This window comes from Schistocerca nitens, chromosome 4 (assembly GCF_023898315.1).
Source record: "Schistocerca nitens isolate TAMUIC-IGC-003100 chromosome 4, iqSchNite1.1, whole genome shotgun sequence".
Classification (NCBI taxonomy): Eukaryota; Metazoa; Arthropoda; class Insecta; order Orthoptera; family Acrididae; genus Schistocerca; species Schistocerca nitens.
This window is the reverse complement of record NC_064617.1, coordinates 161,604,765-161,632,010: the sequence shown is the minus strand read 5'-3', so window position 1 is coordinate 161,632,010 and position 27,246 is coordinate 161,604,765. Positions and strand designations below refer to the sequence as shown.

Genomic DNA, 27,246 nt, shown 5'->3' with positions numbered 1-27,246 from the left:
CATCTCATGAAGCAGTTTGTGTGTTACTAAAACGAACATTATGAACAATGAAAAAGCCCGAAATCAGAATAAATGACCAACCTTTAAAAAAAAAAAGCAGTATTTAGGTATCTCTGGAATTAACATCGAAGAAAAGCAAAATTTTCATGCAAATGTAGAAATTGTGTAACAGAGAGGCATTAAAATTCCAATTGACATAGCAACAACTAGCCGAAAAACTGTTTAGCTGCCACTAAGTGGCACAAGAAGATACCACATCGCAATCATGTTTGCTATTGTGTGCTACTGGTCGAGTGTTGAACTCATACATCAAGAAAAGTAAGGACAGCACAGGCTCTACGGCGAGCACAGATAAGTGTACACTTACGCCTGACAGGCGGGTATGGAACAACATTGACTGAGGAGCTGATATTGGGTTTTCTAGCTCTAGACACAGAACTAAGCAAAAGAGGTAAACAATGGCTATGATAAGGTACAGGAGATACTGGGCACAAGAGCCGTTCGAATAAGGAAATAAAAGCACACATTAATAGATTATGCCAAGCTATCTGGTACTGGGGAAACACAGGGATAAGAAACTACCAGTTCCTTCCTAACTCGAATCGTAGGAGCGCGAGGGGAATCGTAAGGTGCGAAGCCACTTTACAAACGTACCTTGAAAACAGATTTATTGTTGGCTCTTCAGAACACAGACCGTCAGTTCAGAAAACTTTAAGCAAACTCTGATAACAAACATTAAGGAACATTGTTAGCTTTGCAAATCCGACTGCTGATAGTAGAGTAATACTGACAATAAACAATATGTAGAAATGATCCCAAGAATCTTTAAGTATGTTTTTTCCTTCTTAAAACAAACGTTTGACTCGAGAAATTACTCAAGACAATCAATTAGACAACAGATACACAAATACAATTTTTGCAAGTCCATTGGCAACTTTGGTGACGGGGGGGGGGGGGGGGGGGGCGTGGCGCCACACTATTAGTGTTAGTTTTTCCAAAACAACATATAATAGCGTAACTGTACTCGTACTTCTGCTGTAACCAGGCTGTGGGACGCATAAATGTTTTAAACTGCCGTTTAGCCACCAAACCAACAAAAGAAACAAACGGACACCGCTGTTTGTAAACATAGTGCAAATTGGTTCTCTCAGGCTCGAGTACAGCGCTCTCATCGGACTCACACTCAGCGACCACACCGGCTCCGCATGAGCACAGCGGACAACACACCACTCAATGCACCGTGCGCACGCTCCATCACTCTGCTAGCAGGCGCGTGACCCGACACTTCGCGGAGTATCTTCGAAACCACTACGGGAAAAGCTTGAAGGACTCGAGAGCAAGCGACTCGCTGCGCACGATTAAACAGTCTTCCAGTCAAAGACCCTCAGACCAGCGTCTCTGATCGGAAGACTAAACTATGGACGACCATCGGTAACCAGAGAGGCATTACTCTGATAGAGAAGCCAAAGCGCACGGCTCAGTATGTAAGTAGCCTGTTTATATGGTTGCATGTTGGCAGCGCTATAGACTGTAATTAGTATCGCTGACAGCGCTCTCCGCCCTCGGTAATAGACCCTGTAGTTGGACGGACTAGCAGTCAGCACCTAGCGAACAGACGGCAATGACATGCGTCCTTCGTGGAGACTCAGCGTTGGTAGGAGATGAATGGTAATATAATGACGGATGTAGATGGCAATGTTTGGGTAGTGGAATTATTGCCGACTATATAATTTTTGGAACTGGATGTCGCATGAATATGGTAAAATCTGCTAAAGACATTGTTTTCTCTTCAACAGAATCTTTCCTGTGCTAATCATACGCCTCCTTTCAGTTTGAGCATATAGTAGTTTGAATCCTTTTATTTAAATGGCTGTAGTTGTTGCTTGCTGTAATTTCTTAGTTCGTGTTATGAAGATTTCTGTTAGGTAAGTGACTTACGAAAAGTATGGGTTATTGTTAGGATTTCTTCCAATTCAGGGCCATTCTTTTCTGTTCATTAATTGAAGTCATGTTGTCATTGGAGAGCAGTCAGATTGCGTTCGGCTTGAATATTGTGGGTAATAAATAAATAGGTTAAGTTTGTGTTGTCTTTGTCAGGGAAAATTCCATTGGTCAGTGTTGAAATGATGAAAATAAGTAACGAGACAATAGGTTCTGTTGCAGTCTGCAGTTTAAGTAAACACAAAGAAGTTTCACTTAACGTAAAGAAACAAGAATGACATACTTGCATCTAACCAAGGGTGCTGTACGCTACCTGTCAGGTCATGGTCCGTATCCCAGATACTTAAAAATACAGACACTTGTGAATGTGGAGCAATCGGCACCCTGGAACACATCGTCTGGAGATGTGCCAATGCACAAGATGATACAAATCAGATCAGGAGCTAGTACACCAGTCTGTAATGCGCCAAAGAAACTGGTATAGGCTTGCGTATTCAATTACAAAGAGATGTAAACAAGCAGAGTATGGCACAGCGTTCGGCAAGACCTCCACAAGAAAACAAGTGCCTGGCGGAGTAGTTAGATCGGTTACTGCGCTAGAATTGCAGGTTATCAAGATGTAAGTAAGTTTCAGCGTAGTGTTTACAGTCGGCGCATGAGCGATGGGACTCAGTATCTCCGTGGTAGCGATGAAGTGGGCATTTTCCCTTACGACCATTTCACCAGTGTACCATGAATATCAGGAATCCGATAATACATCTAATCTCTGACATGCGAACGGAAAAAGATCCTGCAAGAACCGGAACACCGACGACTGAAGAGAATCGTTCAACCGTGACAGAAGCGCAACCCTTCCGCAAATTGCAGCCAATTTAAATGCTGGACCATCAGAAAGTGTTAGCGTGCGAACCATTCTACGGAATATCATCGATATGGGCTTTCGGAGTTGGAGGCCCAGCCGTATACCATTGATGACAGCACGACACAAAGCTTTACGCGTCACCTGGGCCCCTCGACACCGACATTGGACTGTTGGTGACTGGAAACGAGTTGCATAGTCGGACGAGCCTCGTTTCAAATTGTATCGAGCGGATGAACGTGTACAAGTATGGAGACAACCTCATGAATCCATGGACCCTGCAAGTCAGCATGGGACTGTTGAAACTGGTGGATGGTTTATAACAGTGTCGGACGTGTGCGTTTGGAGGGATATGGGTCACCTGACATGTTTAAATACGGCTCTGACAGGTGACACGTACATAAGTATCCTGTCTGATCTCCTGCATCCATTCGTGTCCATTGTGTATTCAGACGGACTTGGGCAACTCCAGCAGGACAATGCGGTGCCCAGCACGTCCAGAATTGCTACAGTGTGGCTGCAAGAACATTCTTCTGAGTTTAAAAACATCCGCTGGCCACCAAAGTCGGCGGACATGAGCGTTATTGAGCATGTTTGGAATGCCTTGCAGCGTGCTGTTCAGAAGAGATCTCCACGCCCTCAAACTGATTTATGGACAGCTTTGAAGGATCGTTGTGTAAATACCCCCCAGCACTACGTGAGACATTTTAAGTTCATGTCACATCGTGTTGCGGCACTTCGGCGTGCTCGTATGGGCCATCTACGATACTGGGCAGATGTACTAGTATCTTTTGCTCTTCATTATATAATAAGGAATAACTAACTGTGGCACAACCTGAAACCGCAGACATATAAAATAATAATGAACTACAAGCCTACATGGCTGGGACAAAACGACGAATAGACCAAACATTGCCTGACATCCACTTAATGTTCAGGAAGCAGTGAGAAGACGAGCCTTTGGAAGGACCTGGAAGGACTTCATGAGACCCTGATGCCATCTCGCAATCTCGTCACTTTATATGGCACAGCAGCACAGCCCTGAGAAACCTGTCTCAGTGCACCTGGGGCTAACCATCCCGACAGATATGCAGTTTGGTTCTGATACCAAGTGCATTGTAATGTTGTTTAGTGTATTGCTGTGTGATGTAGTGAAGTCCAGAATACGGACCAGTAGCCGATACCTTCCGGATTTCGGGTAAACAGATATCTGTGCACCAGATGGCCAAATGATAGCACATAGAGATTTTCTTTTCTCACTTTGTTATGACATTTCACTATGTAGATATTCCCTCTTAAATAACATTACGTTTAGTTACAACTATCACATTTGAAAGTACCCAAATCATAAGTGCAATATTCATGCCAATTCGTGTGCAACATTCAGTCTGTTCTTTTATGCAGATTGAAAGAAAGTGGCAAATGAAACAAAAAAGTAAAAGAGTATGGGCTAGAGTCAGCTGGGACTTGTTAAAATACGAGGCATCATCTCTTGTTCTGGCACGAGGAAATGTCATGCTGACGAGACATAACTTGAGGTGAAATGTGCCATGCGCTCTTTATCAGTGTTGCGCGAGAGGTGAACTGGTTGTGGTTGAAAAAAAAAAAAACACCTACGTGCAGGTGATTGTGTCAGGTTCTGTTTCAGAGTTTGTGTGTCACTGTTGTATTATCATTAAGAAGGGATCACTGCAATGCCTATTACTAGTATCGAAAATAAGTTTCAGTAAAGGATTCTAGGTGAATTGTATCCCAGAGCGTACCTCACTTTTTTCAAAAATGGCTCTGAGCACTATGGGACTCAACTTCTGAGGTCATCAGTCCCCTATAACTTAGAACTACTTAAACCTAACTAACCTAAAGACATCGCACACATCCATGCCCGGGGCAGGATTCGAACTTGCGACCGTAGCGGTCGCGCTGTTCCAGACTGTAGCGCCTAGAACCGCTCGGCCACTCCGGCCAGCCCTCACTCTTTTCGATTTTGTTTAACTGATTTATTTTCGGATACATAATAGCAGGCCTAGTTCGAATTACTGGTCGGATTTATGTGGTCCTTTTGTCAGTATAAGAGTAGGCTGTCTCCAAGTGTCCTGTTTCTCTAACGCCTATTGTTTATTGTTAATTAGAAGAATCTCTAGTAGTTTGGGGCTTTATTTTCTTGAATATGGTGTCTACTCAGTTATTATGCTTTTCCTGGCATTAATTCTAGCTTGTTTTCAGTGCTTCTTGTTGTCAGTGTTGTCTGTTATTGTAAAACTACGTCTGTCTGAGGAGCAAGAATTTTACTGGCTTGGATTATTTTGTTACATATTAAGTTAATGTGTATTTTTTTCTCAGATGAAAACCTTGTCTGTTGTAGGCTGATCGATTCGAATGATGGGCAGTTTCAGATAATTTATCGAGGAGGTGGACCTGCATACAGACAAGACTGTCGTAAAGTGTATTTCTTGCATTGGGTGCTGGTCACCTTTCTTGTATAATAATTTTTCTCATGCTCTCTGTTTTGTTGCATTATGTCATTAATAAATGTGTTTCAAATTTGTTGAGCAACTACACCCATACAGTCCTAAGCCACTTTCCGCAGTTACCATTTCCTGCGTCACACCTGCAAGACTATACATCACTATATAATGCCATTGTTATTACACACAATGTGCCACCTGCAGATTGTCAACAAAATCGTTGAAATTTCAGTACATTTGGAACTGAAGACATAATTCGGATATTTGGTTAGTGAATAAAATATTACTGAAGAAATGCTTAACTTCTAATTGCTGAAGTTTTCCCTCTAATGTTCAGATCGATCTGTGAGTGTTTGAGTGCCAGAAGGTATTCGTTTTGTCACTGTCTTTCTACGCCGATGTTTTTCAGGTTGTGAAATCTGATGATAAATACGATTTCATTTGATTTCTGTCAAAATGTAGCTCTACATGTTAACATTAAGTGCACATACATATCTTTTATCCACCTACATTTTGGCTCTTGGAAATGGCCTGATTGTGGTACAGTCAGTCAATTTCATCCATATCACTTTCATTAATCACTCCAAGAATTCAGTGACTGATACATCCCGAAAGCAGGGTGGGGTACAACGCATCAGAGTTTGCACTGAAGTGAATTCTTTCGTTGAATTTGTGTTGGTTACAGGTTTAAGCACAGGCGCTTTACGACACCAGAACGAGACTAACAGAGTCGCAGTTCTAAACTTATCGTTCTGAAATTCAGTACGCTATGCTTCCGATAAAGTATGAGATGCTAATGAGTGGCTTCAACGATTACGAAAGAACAGCTAAGTGACAGGAAGGGAACGCGGAATGTCATACAACGTGGGTGAAATACTGCACGACACAACAGAGCTTCCAGAAGAATGTGTACAGTCTACCTACGGCTTACCATTCAGCATGCAGACGGTGGCTGCGCAGGTGACCCCTGCCAGCAGAGCACAGCCCACACCGATCCAGCGGCGGCCGAAGCGCGCCGCACACACGTGGACGGCGCAGACAGAGGGCAGCTGGACCGCGCCCTGCGCCACCAGCGCCAGGAAGGGATTCACGCCCACACCACCAGCCAGCAACACCAGCGAGAACTGTGTCAGTACGTGCGCAGACCTGCTCGAAGCAGTAAACAATTTGAGGTAAATAGTAAGTCGTCTGCATGCTCTCCTGGTCATATCTTCCATCTCTAGCTATCATATGAATTTCAATTGTGTTACAATTTTTCTGTGTAATATCTATGTACTTGACTGTCTTTTGCACTATAGTTAAGAAGATTTAATTTCTTAGTACCAGGGTTAGAAAGAAAGACTTAATTCTCAGCCGCCCGGGATGGCCGAGTGGTTCTAGGCACTACAGTCTGGAACCGCGCGACCGCTACGGTCGCAGGTTCGAATCCTGCCTCGGGCATGGATGTGTGTAATGTCCTTAGGTTAGCTAGGTTTAAGTAGTTCTAAGTTCTAGGGGACTGATGACCTCAGAAGTTAGGTACCATAGTGCTCAGAGCCATTTGAACCATTTGAACTTAATTCTCATCTCAATAAAAGAATTATTATTTTGCACAGAGGTGACAAATGTCACGTGATACCTCCTAATTATGTGTTGCACCTCCTTTTGCTCGTAGGGCAGCAAATTTACGTGCCACTACGTTGGAAATAACCGGCAGAAGTGTTCTGCGATGCTCCGTAGCCCTCCATAACTGTGAATATGTTCCCGGTACAGGATTTTGAGCACAAACTGACCTCCAGCTTATGTCCCACAAATGTTCGATGGGATTGATGTCAAGCGATCTGGGTGCAAATATAATTTGCTCGAATCATCCTGAATGTTCTTCAAACCAATCGGGAACAATTGTTGCCCAGTGGCAAGGATGAGTAAAATCTTCCTCGTTGTTTGGGAACATGAAGTCCATGAATAGCAGCAAATGGTGCGCAAGTATCCAAACATAACAATTTCCAGTCAATGATTGGTTAACTTGGACCAGAGGATCCACTAAATTTCATGTAAACACAGCACTCACTATTGTGTATCCACCCTCAGCCTGAATACTCGTAATGTCTTTTTGACAACCGGGGTCCAAGGTTTCGTGGGTTCTGCGTCTCACTCTCTCATCAGCTCTTACCAACCGAAATCGGGACACATCTGAGCAGGTTCCCTCGTCGAACAGGGTCCAACCGACATGGTCACAAGCACTAGAGAGGTGCTGTAGATCTACATCTACATCTACATTCATACTCCGCAAGCCACCCAACGGTGTGTGGCGGAGGGCACTTTACGTGCCACTACCTCCCTTTCCTGTTCCAGTCGCGTATGGTTCGCGGGAAGAACGACTGTCTGAAAGCCTCCGTGCGCGCTCTAATCTCTCTAATTTTACATTCGTGATCTCCTCGGGAGGTATAAGTAGGGGGAAGCAATATACTCGATACCTCATCCAGAAACGCATCCTCTCGAAACCTGGCGAGCAAGCTACACCGCGATGCAGAGCGCCTCTCTTGCAGAGTCTGCCACTTGAGTTTATTAAACATCTCCGTAACGCTATCACGGTTACCAAATAACCCTGTAACGAAACGCGCCGCTCTTCTTAGGATCTTCTCTATCTCCTCCGTCAACCCGATCTGGTACGGATCCCACACTGATGAGCAATACTCAAGTATAGGTCGAACGAGTGTTTTGTAAGCCACCTCCTTTGTTGCTGGACTACATTTTCTAAGCACTCTCCCAATGAATCTCAACCTGGTACCCGCCTTACCAACAATTAATTTTATATGATCATTCCACTTCAAATCGTTCCGCACGCATACTCCCAGATATTTTACAGAAGTAACTGCTACCAGTGTTTGTTCCGCTATCATATAATCATACAATAAAGGATCCTTCTTTCTATGTATTCGCAATACATTACATTTGTCTATGTTAAGGGACAGTTGCCACTCCCTGCACCAAGTGCCTATCCGCTGCAGATCTTCCTGCATTTCGCTACAATTTTCTAATGCTGCAACTTCTCTGTATACTACAGCATCATCCGCGAAAAGCCGCATGGAACTTCCGACACTATCTACTAGGTCATTTATATATATTGTGAAAAGCAATGGCCCATAACACTCCCCTGTGGCACGCCAGAGGTTACCTTAACGTCTGTAGACGTCTCTCCATTGATAACAACATGCTGCGTTCTGTTTGCTAAAAAATCTTCAATCCAGCCACACAGCTGGTCTGATATTCCGTAGGCTCTTACTTTGTTTATCAGGCGACAGTGCGGAACTGTATCGAACACCTTCCGGAAGTCAAGAAAAATAGCATCTACCTGGGAGCCTGTATCTAATATTTTCTGGGTCTCATGAACAAATAACGCGAGTTAGGTCTCACATGATCGCTGTTTCCGGAATCCATGTTGATTCCTACAAAGTAGATTCTGGGTTTCCAAAAACGACGTGATACTCGAGCAAAAAACATGTTCTAAAATTCTACAACAGATCGACGTCAGAGATATAGGTCTATAGTTTTGCGCATCTGCTCGACGACCCTTCTTGAAGACTGGGACTACCTGTGCTCTTTTCCAATCATTTGGAACCCTCCGTTCCTCTAGAGACTTGCGGTACACGGCTGTTAGAAGGGGGGCAAGTTCTTTCGCGTACTCTGTGTAGAATCGAATTGGTATCCCGTCAGGTCCAGTGGACTTTCCTCTGTTGTGTGATTCCAGTTGCTTTTCTATTCCTTGGACACTTATTTCGATGTCAGCCATTTTTTCGTTTGTGCGAGGATTTAGAGAAGGAACTGCAGTGCGGTATTCCTCTGTGAAACAGCTTTGGAAAAAGGTGTTTAGTATTTCAGCTTTACGCGTGTCATCCTCTGTTTCAATGCCATCATCATCCCGGAGTGACTGGATATGCTGTTTCGAGCTACTTACTGATTTAACGTAAGACCAGAACTTCCTAGGATTTTCTGTCAAGTCTGTACATACAATTTTACTTTCGAATTCACTGAACGCTTCTCGCATAGCCCTCCTTACGCTAACTTTGACATCGCTTAGCTTCTGTTTGTCTGAGAGGTTTTGGCTGCGTTTAAACTTGGAGTGAAGCTCTCTTTGCTTTCGCAGTAGTTTCCTAACTTTGTTGTTGTACCACGGTGGGTTTTTCCCGTCCCTCACAGTTTTACTCGGCACGTACCTGTCTAAAACGCATTTTACGATTGCCTTGAACTTTTTCCAGAAACACTCAACATTGTCAGTGTCGGAACAGAAATTTTCGTTTTGATCTGTTAGGTGGTCTGAAATCTGCCTTCTATTACTCTTGCTAAACAGATAAACCTTCCTCCCTTTTTTTATATTCCTATTAACTTCCATATTCAGGGATGCTACAACGGCCTTATGATCACTGATTCCATGTTCTGCACTTACAGAGTCGAAAAGTTCGGGTCTGTTTGTTATCAGTAGGTCCTAGATGTTATCTCCACGAGTCGGTTCTCTCTTTAATTGCTCGAGGTAATTTTCGGATAGTGCACTCAGTATAATGTCACTCGATGCTCTGTCCCTACCACCCGTCCTAAACATCTGAGTGTCCCAGTCTATATCTGGTAAATTGAAATCTCCACCTAAGACTATAACATGCTGAGGAAATTTATGCGAAATGTATTCCAAATTTTCTCTCAGTTGTTCTGCCACCAACGCTGCTGAGTCGGGAGGTCGGTAAAAGGAGCCAATTATTAACCCAGCTCGGTTGTTGAGTGTAACCTCCACCCATAATAATTCACAGGAACTATCCACTTCTACTTCACTACAGGATAAACTACTACTAACAGCGACAAACACTCCACCACCGGTTGCATGCAATCTATCCTTCCTAAACACCGTCTGTACCTCTGTAAAAATTTCGGCAGAATTTATCTCTGGCTTAAGCCAGCTCTCTGTACCTATAACGATTTCAGCTTCGGTGCTTTCTATCAGCGCTTGAAGTTCCGGTACTTTACCAACGCAGCTTCGACAGTTTACAATTACAATACCGATTGCTGCTTGGTCCCCGCATGTCCTGACTTTGCTCCGCATCCTTTGAGGCTGTTGCCCTTTCTGTACTTGCCCGAGGCCGTCTAACCTAAAAAACCGCCCAGTCCATGCCACACAACCCCTGCTACCCGTGTAGCCGCTTGCTGCGTGTAGTGGACTCCTGACCTATCCAGCGGAACCCGAAACCCCACCACCCTATGGCGCAAGTCGAGGAATCTGCAGCCCACATGGTCGCACAACCGTCTCAGCCTCTGATTCAGACCCTCCACTCGGCTCTGTACCAAAGGTCCGCAATCAGTCCTGTCGACGATGCTGCAGATGGTGAGCTCTGCTTTCATCCCGCTAGCGAGACTGGCAGTCTTCACCAAATCAGATAGCCGTCGGAAGCCAGAGAGGATTTCCTCCGATCCATAGCGACACACATCATTGGTGCCGACATGAGCGACCACCTGCAGATGTGTTGTGCTGTTAGCAAAGGCAGTCTTCACGGTCGTCAGTTGCCATAGCCCATTACCGTTAAACTGCGCGGCACTCTCCTTATGAATACGTTCGTTATACGTTCCAGATTGATTTCTGTGTTTCTTCCAAGCAATTTTCTTGCCTGTTACCACTGACAACTCTACGCGAACGCCGCTGCTCTCGGTCCTTAAGTGAAGGCCGTCGGCTTTTGCTTTGTAGGTGATGAGGGGCACTGCCTGAAATGTGGTATTCTCGGCAAATTCCTGATAATGTAGAACTCTGAATACTCAATTCCCTAACGATTTCCTAAATGGTATCCGAAATGGATTGTCCCATGCTTCCCACTCTAACAACCATTCCTCGTTGAAAGTGTGTGGATTCCCGTTGTACGACTAACATCATTTCGGAAACCTTTTCACGTGAGTAGAAATGACAGCTCCGCAAATGCACTGCCCTTTTATACCTGATGTACGCGATACTACCGCCATCTGTATATGTGCGTATCCCTATCACATAACTTAAATCACTTCAGTGTATTCCTATGCATTTTCACCTGTCTATTCTGCATTCCCAGCATATACAATCGTGTCCTATGTAGAACGAGCTATGGCGTTGTATGGCAGCAAAACCTTCAGGGACAGATCATCTCACAGCTATCTCTTGACAGTCTCCAATAACACTGTCACCAGATTTCCATAGTATGCACTTGTGATGGTGTGCCCCTCATGAACATAACCTGCTACCATCAGATCAAGAGATTCCCAAAAACTATGTTACGTCCGCTCCAGGCCAACGAAGCCCAACAAATGACAGACACAAGGTTTCGTCGAAACTTAGTCGCCAGTGCATTGGCGTTCGGCTTCTCATCCTCACCAAATCAAAGGTCTTTGGGCCAAGGGATTCAGCCATGTGGCTGACGTAGCTGTCGTTATTGTTATAAAGCAGCGTTTTAGTTACAATTCCAACGGCAGATGTTATAAGGGAGTTGTAGGAATAGCAGTTACATCTGCAGCATTAATTTCAGTGCAAGAAGCTCATCATCAGAAGAAATGTAGAAGAAGAAACGACACTGGTGGACGATCACTCTTCTTAAAGCAGGGAGCAGTGTGGTGGGTCAAAATTAATGTCTACCTGAATGCTAAATCGGAATTAGCCTACTTCATAAGTTTTTTTTTTTCCGAAGGGAAGCTACAGATTTCAAATTGTGATTGAATTGTGTTGGCCGTAAAATTTCCAAACTTGACTCCTGTTTTAGGAGAGATGTACCTGCTGCACAAACATTAACGGTCACTCCAGATTTTGTTCGTTTCTCTCTGTCGTTCACTGCGACAAGATGTAAATAAAGATATAATCTTCTTTCTCACGTCCTGCACGTTTATTTCTTACGGTTCACTTGCTCCCCTCCAAGTGTTTGATGTTTTCCATTTCCTTGCTTAATAACTGTTCGTAGAGGACCACACAAGTGACCGTTCACGATAAAACTATATCAACGTCAACGCTCTCTCCATAATCCACTCCATAATTCATTATTTTTCATCACAGGAAACACACACACTCTTAGCGAGAGCAGGCATTGCGTACAGGGTAAACAGAAACGGCTGAAATTGAGTTTCTCATGAGAGGCACAAATCGAACTGAATGTTTTATTGACCGGTTGGCTCTGTAATTTAACAGTCAACTACTGTAGTTTAACACGTAAGCTGTAGAGTTTCTGATGATGGTCTTGTCAAATTTAAGAGCGAAACAGTGGAATAAATCAAATGAACCGCACCTGTTGGCTGTCCTCAAAATCATAAGTACACACTCGTTCCAGAGAAACAGCAAATCGCTACTGAACCAACGAACATTCGACTTGGCACATACAGTAAAAAGACAAAAGGCACAAGGCCATCCAAACGCCAGTTATTTGATGTTATCGCCAGTAGACCGAACTGCAACGAAGGCCAACCGCTTCGTTGGTTCCAATTTGTCGCCCGTACACAATAAGCAAATTTCGGTCAACGGAGAGGTTAGCTGTCGTTCGTTGGTCTCCGTTTGTCTTACGAGCAAACGCCTTTGGCATATGATGTGTGAGTCCTCGCCTTTTCAGCGTGGGTGAACCGTCCGTCTTGTTTCCACTGGTTGGTGTGCCTCTTCGCAATGGGATCATCTTGATATCTCCGAGTATATTAATCAGTTAAAAATGTCACCTACACTATCCTGAAACAAGTTCCACATTTCCTGTACTGCAGTGGTTCAGCAGACCCCTTTCATGGGCCTGAGCTATTGCGCCTCCGAGCGAGAGAGAACTTCTGCCATGCTTACCTTGTCGTCCGAGACTCCACATTTTGCACCAACGCTTCAAGGGCTTTACGTATATTTTTGAACATAACGGACTCAGATTAATTCGCGATACCTCAAACGGAGAAGATTGGCATCGTTTTTCTTGATCTTTGTAGAGCACATCGGACGCTGGAGAAGCGAAGCGCTCCTAGTGACTGGAAAAAAGCCCGGGTCATACCAGTGTCCAAGAAGGTTCCTCGAGCAGACGCATAAGACTATACACGAGGGTCATTTCTAAAGCAGTAACCCATAGCGCACCTTGCCGGCGCATTGTGTGACGTGACATCCGTTCACATCCTGTCAAGTGACGTCCGTTCACGATCGGCCACTCTTGGCCAGACTCTCCCTACGTCGCCATTACATTTCACCTCTCTGCCGGTGTTGGCTGTATGGTTACACTGCTTCGTTTGTCGCCATGTCGATCAGTAAACCCGCCGTTTGTGAAGTGCCCTCGTTAATCCGTTCTTAAATGCGAAACAAGTTCGTCGTACTGAAATTCACATCTGCGTGTTGATGTTTACGTTCAGGTTAATGTATGATGGAAATGTGCATAAATGATGTAGGCTGTTTGACGAAGGATAGACAAATGTTCATGACGAAGAACGACTTGGATGGCCTACTTTCCTGAATGAAGACTTGGCAGAAAAGGATGATGAGGTAATTCCCAAAACCGGCCGCTTCACTATTGACGATCTGCATGAAAAATTTCCACAAGCTTCAAGATCAGTAGTTTTCGCCATTGTTACTGGAAAACTTCACTATAAAAGTTATGTTCGAGATGGGTGCCGAAAATGTTGAATGAAGAACACAAAACAAAGCGAATGTCACAATCGTTGTCCGTTTTGGCGCGGCGTCACAAGAATGGTGACTCATTCTTGAGTCACATACTGACCAGTGATGTAACGTAGATTGCGTCGAGTGAGTGACATCATTCAAAGTCCCGGACGAAACCACCAAAACTCAAACACGAACCTTCAACACGGAAAATCGGTGTTTTGGGACGAAAGGCGTTCTTATGAGAGCCTTTTTGCCCAGGGGAATGATAGTAAATGGTGAGAGGTACTAGAGCTCATAAGCGCTATTCAAAATCGCCTGCGGGGACAGCTCTCTAGCGGCGTCGTTGTGCTTCGTGAGAATGCTCGGCCTCACATTGCGCGAAAAACAAGGACGTAAATGGACAAGTATCATTGGGAATTACTGGGTCATTGGCCTTGCACCTCTGGCTTAGCATCGTCAGATTTTCATCTCCTTCCTAAACTCAAGGAATTTCTTGGTGAAAATGATAAAATGTTGAAAGAAACTTTTAATAATTCGTTATAGGTCAGTCACAAAATTATTTGAAGCTGTGATCCAAAAGCTGGTGCCACGACTTGGCAAATGTTTAAATTTTCATCTTGTCTACGTTGAAAAGTGAACAAAGTATGCATGTTGTAGCCTGTGATACAATGTACAAATTCCTTTTACTCCATTACAAATCGTTTTCTTACTTCAAAAATGACCCTGGTACATATACTCCTGACGTCGGTCAGTTGTAGTATTTTGGAATATAGTTTTAAAAAAATGGTTCAAATGGCTCTGAGCACTATGGGACTTAACTACTGTGGTCATCAGTCCCCTAGAACTTAGAACTATTTAAACCTTAACCAACCTAAGGACATCACACACATCCACGCCCAAGGCAGGATTCGAACCTGCCACCGCAGCGGTCGCGCGGCTCCAGACTGTAGCGCCTAGAACCGCTCGGCCACCCCAGCCGGCGAATTTGAGCTCTCTCTGTTAGTCCACGTGACCCAGAAAGCTACCAGGTTGATGCCGTGTACAATGATTTTTGAGAGATGTTTTGAGGTTTAGGTGGGGAACGGCCCCTACAGGCGGAAGAATTATCAATGATCAATGACATGAAGATGATGAAGGAAATGGAAACCACTGCATTAGACATACATAACGTGTATCCACAGGACACGTGGCCTGTAATTGAAAAAGCGTCACGGCGACCACTCCATTGGCGAGAGGCACTGATATAGTCCGTCATTTGTATCTCCGGGAGGGATCTGCCAAGGGGGACCATGAGAAGAAGATTGAATAACGAAAGGAAGGTTAACGTCCTACGAGTGGTGGAGTGGAGCGTCAGAAGCTTTAACGTTGTAGCGAAGCTAACAAACCTGAAAAGGGAAATGCAAAGGCTCAATCTAGATATAGGAGGGGTCAGTGAAGTGAAATGGAAAGAAGACAAAGATTTCTGGTCAGATGAGTAATATCAACAACAGCAGAAAATAGTATAACGGATGTAGGACTCCTTATGAATAGGAAGGTAGGGAAGAGAGTGTGCTACTGTGAACCGTTTAGTGATAACTTTGTTCTTATCAGAATCGACAGCAAACCAACACCAGCAGCTATAGCTCAGGTATATATGCCAACATCGCAAGGTGAAGATGAAGAGGTAGAGAAAATATATGAAGGTATTGATAGGGTAATACAGTACGTAAAGGGAAACGAAAAACTAATAGACATGGACATGAGAGACGGGAATGCAGTTGTAGCGGAAGGAGAGCAAGAAATGGTTACAGGAGAATATGGACTGGGGATAATGAAAGAGGAGAAAGACTAATTGAGTTCTGTAATAAATTTCAGCTAGTAGTTGCGAAAACTCTGTTGAAAAACCACAGGAGGAGGAGGAGGAGGTATAGAAGTGTTAAGGAATGACGAGATACGCTTGAACTCGAAGAATATAAATACAGCGATAAGGAATAGCTAAGTAGGCAGTACAGCTGAAGTGGAGTAGACGTCTCTAGAAAGGGCAATCACAGAAGCTGCAAAGCAAAACGTATGTGCAAAGAAGATTACTACGAATACTTCCGTTGTTCGATGAAAGAAGGAGGTAAAAAAATGTATAGGAAAAGTCAGGAGTTCAGAAATACAAGTTTCCGAGAAATGAAATAAACAGGAAGTGCAGAGAAGCTAGGACGAAATCTATAAGCGAAAAATGTGAAGAAATCTAAAAAAATTGTGGTCGTAAAGGACTGACTCAGCATATAAGAAAGTCAAAACAACCTTCGGTGAAATTAAAAGCAAGGATGTTAACATTAATAGTGCAAAGAAAATTCCACTGTTAAATGCAGAGCAAAGAGCGGGTACATGGTGAGATTACATATAAGGCATCTATGAGGGCGAAGATTTGTCTGATGTGACAGAAGAAGAAACAGGAATCGATTTAGAAGAGATGGAATTTGAAAGAGTTTTGGAGGACTTAAGATCAAATAAGGCAGAAGGGATTGATAACATTCCATCAGAAGTTTTTAATCATGGAAGGGGGTAGGGGGGGGGGGAAGTGGCAACAAAACGACTGTTCACGTTGTGCAGAATGTACGACTCTGGCGACATACCATATGACTTTCGCCAAAATATCATTCACACAGCACCGAAGTGTACAAGAGCTGATAAGTGCAGGAGTCATCGCTCACAAAGCTACACAGTTCATGTATCCAGGTTGGTGACAAGAATAATGTACAGGAAAACGGAAAGGAAAGTTGATGATATGTTAGATGGCGATCAGTTTGGATTTAGGAAAGGTAAATTTACGAGACAAGCAATTCTGACGCTGATGTTGGTAATGGAAGCAAGACTAAAGGAAAATCAAGATACATTCATACGATTTGTCCGCCTAGATAATGCATTCGACAGTGAAAAATGGTGCAAGATTATCGAAATTCTGAGAAATATCGGAGTAAGCTATAGGGAGAGAGGAGTCAAGAGAGATAATAAGAATTGGCGGCCAACAACAAAGCGCTGAGATTAAAGAGGGTGTAAGACAGGGAAGTTATCTTCCACCCTACTGTTCAATCTGTATACCGGAGGACCAATGATGGAAATTAAAAAAAAAATAAAGGTTTAAGAGCTGGATTAAAATTCAAGGTTGAAGGATATCAATAATACGATTTGGCGATAACGGTGCTATCCTGAGAGAAAGTAAAGAAGAGTTAATGCTGTGCCGAAGGGATTGAGTACAAGATTTGGTCTGAGAGTAAATACAAGACGAAAGTAATGAGAAGTAGCAGAAATAAGAAGAGCGAGGAAAGTAGATGAAATGAAGGAATTCTGTTACCTATGAAGAAAAATAATTAATGACAGATAGAGCAAGGAGGACATCAAATGCAGAGTACCAATGGCAAAAAGGACATTCCTGGCCAAGGGGGTTTACTGGTATCAAACACAGGCTTAATTTGAAGAAGAAATTTCTCAGAATGTACGTTTGGAGTAAAGTACTATATGGAAGTGAAACATGGACTGTGGGAAAATCGAACAGAAAGGAATGGAAACATTTGAGATATGGCGAATGTTGAAATTGGAGTTACTGATATGGTAAGGAATGAGGGGATTCTGCACAGAATCGGAGAGGAAAGGAATATGTGGATAACACTGACAAGAAGTAGCAGCAGGAATGATAGAACATCGTTTAAATCATGAGGGAATGACTTCGAAGCGCAAAAACTGTAGAGGAAGACAGAGACTGGAATACATCCTGCAAATCTGCAAATAATTGAAGACGTAGGTTGGAGGTGTTACTCTGAGATGAAGAGGTTGGCACAGGTGAGGAATTCGTAGCGGGAGACTGATGACCAAAAAAGAAAAAAAAAAGGAATGACTATCAGCAATCATTCCACCCGCGAAGTATTCCCGACTGAAACAGGAAGCCACATCCTAAGCTTAATAAATGACGGCCTAGACCACACATCCTAAGGTGCTTGCGCAATATGGATGCAGACATTTGTTATTTCTTGCCTGAGCATTTTCGCTCACATACGTCAGTCTTGTTTTTACACTACTGCGCCTTATGAGGAAAACATTTCAGGTAGCTTATATCTAATGACGACATATGTTTGCACCTTTGTGTGTATCATCTTTAACGTATCCTGAGGGACGAAGTATTGCACTTTGAGACAGGCCTCAAAGTCGAAATTATAATATTGGACATTGAAATTTAATTACACTCAAATGCCTGCAATGTTCTGACGGAGAAATTTAACAACGACTTTCGCCAGAGAGAAATAAAAAGTGATTCTTAATTTTTAACGTAGAGGACTATTTATGTCAATCTACTTTGTTTCAGTATTAGCAGTTGCCACCACATTGCCTCCCGTGTCCTTTTTGATTGGAAACGCACTCTTCTTTTCACCACAACATTAGGGCGAGCATTTCTTGCCAGCAGTGAAGAAATATTTTTTAAACGTTTCTGAAAGCTATTCTGCTGTTGAAACATCCCTGTACAAACGATCTCCAGATTCCATTAAAACTGATTGTTGGATACATGTACGGAACACAAGAGTAGAGGTGTCTACTGTACATTTTGCAAAATGCGACCAGTAGAATTGTTTGATTTCATTCACAGCATTACCAAATACACTACAGGGCATTAAAATTGCTACACCACGAAGATGTGCTAGAGACGCGAAATTTAACCCACAGGAAGATGATGCAAATGATTAGCGTTTCAGAGCATTCACACAAGGTTGGCGCCGGTGGCGACGCCTACAACGCCCTGACATGGGGAAAGTTTCCAACCGATTTCTCATACACAAACAGTAGGTGACCGGCGTTGCCTAGTGAAACGTTGTTGTGATGCCTCGTGTAAGGAGGAGAAATGCGTACCATCACTTTGATAAAGGTCTGATTGTAGACAATAGCGATTGCGGTTTATCATATCGCGACATTGCTGCTCGCGTTGGTCGAGATCCAATGACTATTAGCAGAATATGGAACGCCGTGCTGGATCCCAACGGCCTCGTATCACTAACAGTCGAGATGACAGGCGTCTTATCTGCATGACTGTAACGGATCGTGCAGCCTCGTCTCAGAAGGGGACGTTTGCAAGACAACAACCATCTGCACGAACAGTTCGATGACGTTTGCGGCAACATGGACCATCAGCTCGGTGACCATTGGTGTGGTTACCCTTGACGCTGCATCACAGACAGGAGCGTCTACGATGGTGTACTCAACGACGAACCTGGGTGCACGAATGGCAAAACGTCATTTATTTCGGATGAATCCAGGTTCAGTTTACAGCATAATAATGGTCGCATCCGTGTTTGGCGACATCGCGGTGAACGCACATTGGAAGCGTGTATTCGTCATCGCCATACTGGCGTATTACCCGGAGTGATGGTTTGGGGTGCCATTGGTTACACGTCTCGGTCACCTGTTGTTCGCATTGAAGTCACTTTGAACAGGGAACGTTACACATCAGATGTGTTACGACCCGTGGCTCTATCCTTAATTCGATCCCTGCAAAACCCTACATTTCAGCAGGATAATGGAGGACGGCATGCTGCGGGTCCTGTACGGGCCTATCTGGATAGAGAAAATTTTCGACTGCTGCCCTGGACAGCACATTATCCAGATCTCTCACTAATTGAAAACGTCTGGTAAATGGTGGCCGAGCAACTAGCTCGTCACAATACGCCAGTCACTATTCCTGATGAACTGTGGTATCGTGTTGAAGGTGCATGGGCAGCTATACCTGTACACGCCATCCAAGCTCTGTTTGACTCAATGCCCAGGCGTATCAAGGCCGTTATTACGGCCAGAGGTGGTTGTTCTGTGCACTGATTTCTCAGGATATATGCACCTAAACTGCGTGAAAATGTAATCACATGTCAGTTCTAGTATAATATATTCGTCCAATGAATACTCGTTTATCATCTGCATTTCTTCTTGGTGTAGCAATTTTAATGGCCGGTAGTGTACAACTCGAAATCCTTCATTTGTACTTCGTCCATATACCTAAGATATAAGGGAATTGATTCAGTGAACCGTAAAATTTTTCACTACAGTGAATTCGTGTTACCAGCTCAACTTCTGTTCCAATAGCAAGAGGAGAGCACTGTCAACAATACCACTGCGCGGCTATGCATGTACGTCGAAGAAGTTCTCTGAATGCATTTTTCCCGTCCTCACATACCTGGCAGTTATGAGCAGCACCGTATTCTTGAAGACGTTCCAGCTGGAGAAGAGGCTGAGGAAGCCCTTCCTGTCCCTCTGGGCCTTGGCCACGGTCCGCATCACCCGCGGAGCGAACGGAGGCAGCCGTCCGCCGTTGGTGGTGGCGATGCGTCTCAGCAGCCTCAGGGCGTCCTCCTCGCGACCTCTGCACGCCAACCACCGAGGAGACTCCGGGAACCACCTGCGAGCAACAGTGTCAGTCATTCGAAAATTTTCTCCATGGAAGAGATCGTCTCGGTCTTACGTTTGCTAAAGAAGTTGTGAATACAGTCGGTCATATGGAACAGGAAATAATTCATGGTCATACAACAGTCAACCTTATCGATCAGTTTTCATATCGTTATTTCACAGTAGGAGAAGGTAGAATTTTATCGCCAACCGTCATATCAGTATATAGACTCAATGGTACACACGTTGCTACGAGGGCGTCATACACACTGAGGAAAACAGTTGCAATACCAAGGAGGAGATGTGTGACTAATAAAAGTTGGTAGGTGTGATTCGACATCTGAAAACAAAATCTTTTCAAATTTTGCGACTATTACATAATAGTGGCGCTAGTAGTGCCACTACTAGGATGCAAATACACGTTGTAACAGTCGTCAGCGTTATTTACCTTTGAGACTGGACGTGGTGCTTTGATGTCTTTAAGGCGAAAAAGACCTCATTATCAACATCCCAGTGAGTTTTAACGATGTAGTGTAATAAGACTACGAGGTGCTGGACGTTCCTTCTGCGATACTGCAGAGGACCTTGTGAGGAATGTAGCCACTGTACATGATTCCTGGCAGCGGAGGTTACGATAATGTAAGGCCGGAAGGAGACCGGATTCCGGACGGTCACGTGGCACTATCGAGAGGTCCTGAGGCTCTGGCGCATCGTCCTGCATCTACAGCAGCGATTTGACCAGCTGTTGGCACCGCAGTGACACAACGAACTGTTACATTTCGCTTACTTCAAGGACAGCTCCAAGACAGGCGTCCTATAGCGTGTACACAGCCAAACGACCATCACCTGCGACTTAAGTGGTGTCGAGCAAGAGCTCACTTGAGGCAAGGTAGAGGGTTGTTGTGTCTTCTGATTATAGCTTGTTTTGGCTCGGTCCCATTGACGCCCGTCTATTGATTAGAAGGATGCCATCAGAGTGCATCCAACCAACCTGTCTGCGTGCTAGACACACTGGACTACACGTGGAGTTATGGTCTGAGGTTCTATTCAGTAAGGCAGCAGGAGCACTCTCCTAGTTTCCCGACGCACCCTGACTGCTACTCTGTGTCAAGTTAGGTGACTGGACTTGCTGAAAGCATTCCAGGCGGTGTTCCCAACAATATAACGCTCACCCGCATTCTACTGATGTAACCCATCATGTTTCGACACGTTGGCTTGGCCTGCTCTATTACCATATCTGTCTCCAGTAGAGTACATATGGGACATCATCGAATAACAACTCTAGCATCATCTACGAGCAGCATTAACCGTCCCTGTATTGATCGACCACACGCCACAAACATGGATATCTATCCCACAAACTGACATCTGGCACCTGTAGAATACAATGCATTCTCTTTTCCTTTCTTGCCTTAAACCCTTTCTTGCCTTAAACATTCCGACAGTTACACCTGCTTTTAACGTACCAGTACTTCACATTTGCAATAGCTTATCGTGCTTACATTAACCGTAATCTTGGAATGTTAATCCCTTAAATATTTAACCAACAAAAAGGTATTCCCGAAATTATATTACTCTACGAAATTACTTTTTGTTGTTGCTATTTTTTCCAGCATTGTAATTTAGATTGGCATCAACAAGTACTGAGCTACTACATATTGTTTATTAAAAATATACGTGGCGCACTGCAATGCTAGTCAGCGCGTTGCTCTCTCACACAACCTTTACACACATATATCTACACATGTAATCTGCAAGCTAACACATTGTGCATCGCGGGTGGTAAGGTGTACCACAAATAATCATTAGCTCTCCTGTGCCACTCGCAAACGTCTGTATATTTCCATTGTGAAGATATGATACTGGAAACAAGGGCTCACTTTTCCCCGCTGATAAGGGAAACTGTGGTTAGTACGAAGCACACAGGCAGCCGCTTTCCCTCATTTGCGAGTGGAACAACGAAGGCACTGACTAGTAGTGGTTCGAGGTAACCTTCGCGACGTACCGTGATGTATCTAGATGTAGACGAACAGAGGATATGAGAGAGAGCAATTTTAGCAATAAAGAATGTCGTGGTTCTATCAAGAAATTAGCGAATACGCAATATGATACAGGGGAAGAAAAATATTTAAATTCATTGACACAATTGGAACGAAGACAAAAACGTGAACTTCCCAACAAATCTCGTAAATTCGTTAATGTTTCCAGAGTGCCCTCTGAGAAGACTTCTGAACAACCTCACACAAACGAAAACTGTACCCGGAAGAGAAAAATGTTAGTCAGAAGTCACAACATGAATTCAGCTTCATTTAGCTATCGTGCAATTCAGCATTAAATGATATTATATTCCAATGTCATGCATAAATGGCAAGGTAACACTTTCCATTGTTGCGAAGTAAGTTTAAAAGGGTTGTGTTGCCGGATGGACAGCTATGCGTAGCGTGTTCATGTGCTGAACTGCCGGCCGGAGTGGCCTTGCGGTTCTAGGCGCTGCAGTCTGGAGCCGAGAGACCGCTACGGTCGCAGATTCGAATCATGCTTCGGGCATGGATGTGTGTGATGTCCTTAGGTTAGTTAGGTTTAATTAGTTCTAAGTTCTAGGCGACTGATGACCTCAGAAGTTAAGTCGCATAGTGCTCAGAGCCATTTGAACCAGTTTTGTGTTGAACGACCATAAAAATTATTCATCTGTGCTCCCGAAAGGAAAACACGACGTATCGACTGTAAAAAGACAAAATAAATAAGTTTCATGCTATGCGAATGAGATTAATTTCACGTTCTCTCCCGCCAACGAAAACATATGGAAGAAAAGACACAGCCCGACGAATCCTTTTGGGCTAAAATTTTTCTAAATAATTTTTGTGTTGCCATTGTCAAAAACATAAGTTGAAAATAGCGAAAAATACGAAATCAAACATTTTCCAACATTATTATCCATCTATATATTACATACAGCTGTATATGCCTCAATGTCTTCAAAATAGTAGTTTCCTATATTGTTTTGTCGATTGAAGGATGTGAAGAGCACTACATGTTTTCTATAGGACATATAAAGAGAGAAAATTACACTCTAATAATAGTATTAATAATTCATGAGACATAAGAGATATATATGACGAAACCTAGAAGTTTCCTAATGGAATGTGAGATTAAGAAGTGAAACTGCAAGTATATAATCTTCACTATAAAGTGTATTTGGAATACATAACGGTTTCCGTAATATTTCCACTGTTCATATTACCTGAAAAATGAAATCAGTGCGATGAAAAGCGCTGCAGTACAATACATTGAGTAATTCCAGTTGCGCAGACCCCAACCTAAGAGGCCAGTAGCCATAACGCCAGCCCCCAAGCAAAAGCTTGAGAAGTAGTTCAGGGTCGTGCGATGTCTGACGTCTGCCAGTTCCAAACCTGAAGCACAAAGGAACAACATAAAATTTTAATTGAATTTGTTTTTATCTAATAAAGAAGTAGCATGTGTTAAGGAAATGGTTTTCATAAATCATACATGCTATATCTACATCTGCCTCTTTTCTCCACAAACCATCTTGCAGCGTTTAATGTGCCAGGGTGGCGGGGAGGGGGGAGAGGGGGAGGGCGGAGGAGCGGCGAAGGACGACTTCGCGTTCCACTGCACTCGCCGTTCTCTTCTGAATGGTGTGATGGATGGGATATTCTTGCTAAGAATACGGCCGGAACTGTATCAATCTGATTTAGCCATCAATGTCTTTTTGCTAGTTAAATGTAAGAAGATGCCATATAGTGGTTCACCCCTCTGGGAAACATACATACTCCGAACAGTAAGAGCAAACCATTAGCTAACACGTATGGACTTTCTTGTGTCATCTAACACCGGAGGTGGATTAGCATCTACTGGTGAGTTATCGCTTATTAAACATAGAATGTGTCGTCGTCGTGTGGCTCTCAGTCGTTATCTGCAATAACGCAAAATTTAAGACGTGTATTTTTCTGTTGCCTATTGTCAAATCACAATTTATGTAAGATGATTATATTTTATTAATAGAATTAAGTAGGAATAATTAATATTTATTATGTTGGAAAAAATTGTGGTAGCAGGGAATGTCTGCACCAAAGTATTGTTGACAAGAGAGACCGCAAATTGATATAATTTTAAGAAAAGAGCGTGAAAGACCGCGCATTGATACATTTTGTAATGGTAGCAGGGATTGTCTGCACCAGAAAGCATTGTTGGCAGGAGAGGCCGCACTTTAGCGTTCGTAGGAAGTCAGTAGTAGGCGAGAAGTGAAGCGAGTCGGTAGCAGGTCTGAAGCGAGAGGTTGAGAGAAGCCGTGTGCCTGCCAGCCACCAGCTATGATTTACAAGAGATAATAAACGGATGTACAAAGACATCAGATAACTATTATCATTAGAGGAACTAACATTATTGAATTATTTTTTTGAGAAACTCAGGTCTACTGAAGGTATGTTAGCGCAATGCTAGTCGTAAGATTATTGTGAAAAGTAAGTCCCATTTGAACGTTTGTAAAATCATTTCATTACCAGCAGTAAATATTTGAAGAAACGTTTTCAGAATATAATTAATTTTTGCCAGCAATGTAGCATTGCTGATTATAATCCATCCCAAAAACCATCAACGTAGAACATTGCAAAAATTTTATTGTTGTCATGAAAAAGTGTAACTATCAATTACGTAACTTCAGTCAAATTAATTAAGGAATAACGTTAGCTTTCCTAATAAAGAATAACGTCAGCTTTGGTAATAAATACAGCCACTTATTACGACAGCCCACCAGCAGTTAAAAGAGTATAGTAAACCAGAGTAAGTATATTCATGTCGCAGTTCGATGTAGCAGTCAGATGGCCATCCAGTAACAGTAAAAAAAGGTAAGGAACAGTTTTGGGTTATTGCAGATAACGACTGAGGGCCACGACGACGACACATTCTACGTTTCGTCGAAATAATCAGAAAATCACTTTTAATAAGCAGCACTTAAATTTGTATGCGAAGATTCAGAAATAGAATACATTCTAAAGGGAAGATTTCATTTGTTATTATTAAGCAAGAGATAGACATCCTAAGGGAAGGTTACATAGGTTATTGTAAAAGGGAAGGTTATCATTAACAAAAGAGGTATAGAGGAGACGGGAAGGTTTCACATACTCCGAAGAGTAAGAGAAAACCATTAGCTAATGCATATGGACTTTCTTGTGTCGTCTAACACCGGAGATGGATTAGCATCTACCTGGTGAGGTATCGCTTATTAAACGAACATATGATGAAAGGCATAGCTCTTCTTTCTATTGTCTTCTTTCAGTCTGTCAATGCTGCCTGGTAAAGGTCATAGACAGACGAACTAAATTCAGTTATTGGTCGAACTAGGGTTTTACAAGCAATCTCCATCATTCAATTTTCTATCTTACGATTTATTTTATTTTATCAACTTGCTTTATTTACTTAACCTGATCTGATTTGGCCATCAATAATCATGAATGCAGTACATTTTTACGTCGTACTTACCAAAGAAATAATAATTTTAGTATGATAAATAGTATTAGAAAGAGCTGAATGTCTATACTTCCAAAGTGAGTAAAGAAGTCAATACTGGTAGTACGTCTACTACGACTGCTGCTGCCACTAACAATGATAATAATAGAAAAATATAATCAAAGTTATGATAGCATTAATAACAAATAGAATGACAGTAATAAAGGCAAAAACAGTGGTAGACATAAAAAGCATCTGTAGGTGATTTGGGGAAAGTAAATTTAAGGAGACTGCACCAGCTAAGAGTACTGGGACAAGATATGGTGGCAAAGAAGAATGTATGGGGGTCAATGGTAATCTTTATTCTTGCTCAAGTAGATATGTCATTAGCTGTCTTCTGAAGGTGGAGATATTATTCGGTTCTCAAACATAATACAGGAGGTTATTCCAGAGTCAAGATTAATGCTACTGAAATATACTACGAGATTGTTGCTGAGGGTTGAAAAGAGACAGAACGGATTTTACTCTGTTGTTTCTCTCGTGGTAATGAGGAAGAGCATTAAGGTCGAGGAGAGATATAAGACTGTACAGAAGACAGAGTGTATGGTAACGTCTGGACTGGTGTGCAGGCAGCCAAGGTAGCAATGCCTATGATGGTGAATTGTGATCAAAGAGTCGAACATCATTAATATACAGAAAACAGGCACTCGTAACCAGTTCCAGGTGCCGTGTGTATTTCTGAAATAGGCCCTGCGGGATAGCATTCCGTTAATCAATATGTGGAAGTACAAGTGTTTGCACAAACTTCTTCTTCTTGTCGAGACGAGAGCGCGTTCAATATTCTTGTATGGCATGGAGACGTGCTGCCGTTACGTGCTCAATTAAATTCTGATTTTCGTCTGCTATTCCTGCTAGACGCATTAAGGGGAGAAGTTGATTTTTATACCATTTAGAGCTGAAGATTGTGAAGAATCCCGATAACTCGGGCGCATGATCCTAGAATGACCGACGAGTAGCGCATAGGTTTTTTATTGGTTGAGCTTTAACCCAATATCATGTGACGATTACGACAGTGAATACATCCCGGTATTGGGCTGATCTGCCGGTCAGAGCGGCCGAGTGGTACTAGGCGCTACACTCTGGAACCGCGCGACCGCTACGGTCGCAGGTTCGAATCCTGCCTCGGGCATGGATGTGTGAGATGTCCTTAGGTTAGTTAGATTTAAGTAGTTCTAGGGGACTGATGACCTCAGAAGTTAAGTCCCATAGTGCTTAGAGCCATTGGGCTGATCTCAAGTTTACTAATTTTGCACGTCGGTATAACTTGAGGTCATCAGTGTACATGTGGTATTTGCGAAGGCGTTGACACATCATTGACTTACAATCAAAGCGTATATTACCTTATATCGAAACCTGGGGGATGACTTCATTCTCTGTCTCCATTGTGAGGTAATGGTGCAGGACATGACACACTGCTGGACAGATGTCACGTAAGAGCGGAAATATTGCACTGCACTTTGCAAGAAATCTTGGCTACC

The 27,246-nt window shown here is 43.1% G+C and overlaps 1 protein-coding gene across 1 annotated transcript in view; it reads right to left on the bottom strand.

Moving 5' to 3' along the window:
* Positions 1-27,246, bottom strand: part of LOC126252177 (carcinine transporter-like) — a 165,185-nt gene that overhangs the window by 32,275 nt on the left and 105,664 nt on the right. The window contains exons 5-7 of the mRNA XM_049953047.1: positions 23,484-23,652; positions 20,034-20,255; positions 6,197-6,411 (exon numbers count right to left, since the gene is read on the bottom strand). Of these exons, the coding sequence (XP_049809004.1) occupies positions 6,197-6,411; positions 20,034-20,255; positions 23,484-23,652 (606 nt within the window). The remainder of the gene's footprint in view (positions 1-6,196; positions 6,412-20,033; positions 20,256-23,483; positions 23,653-27,246) is intronic.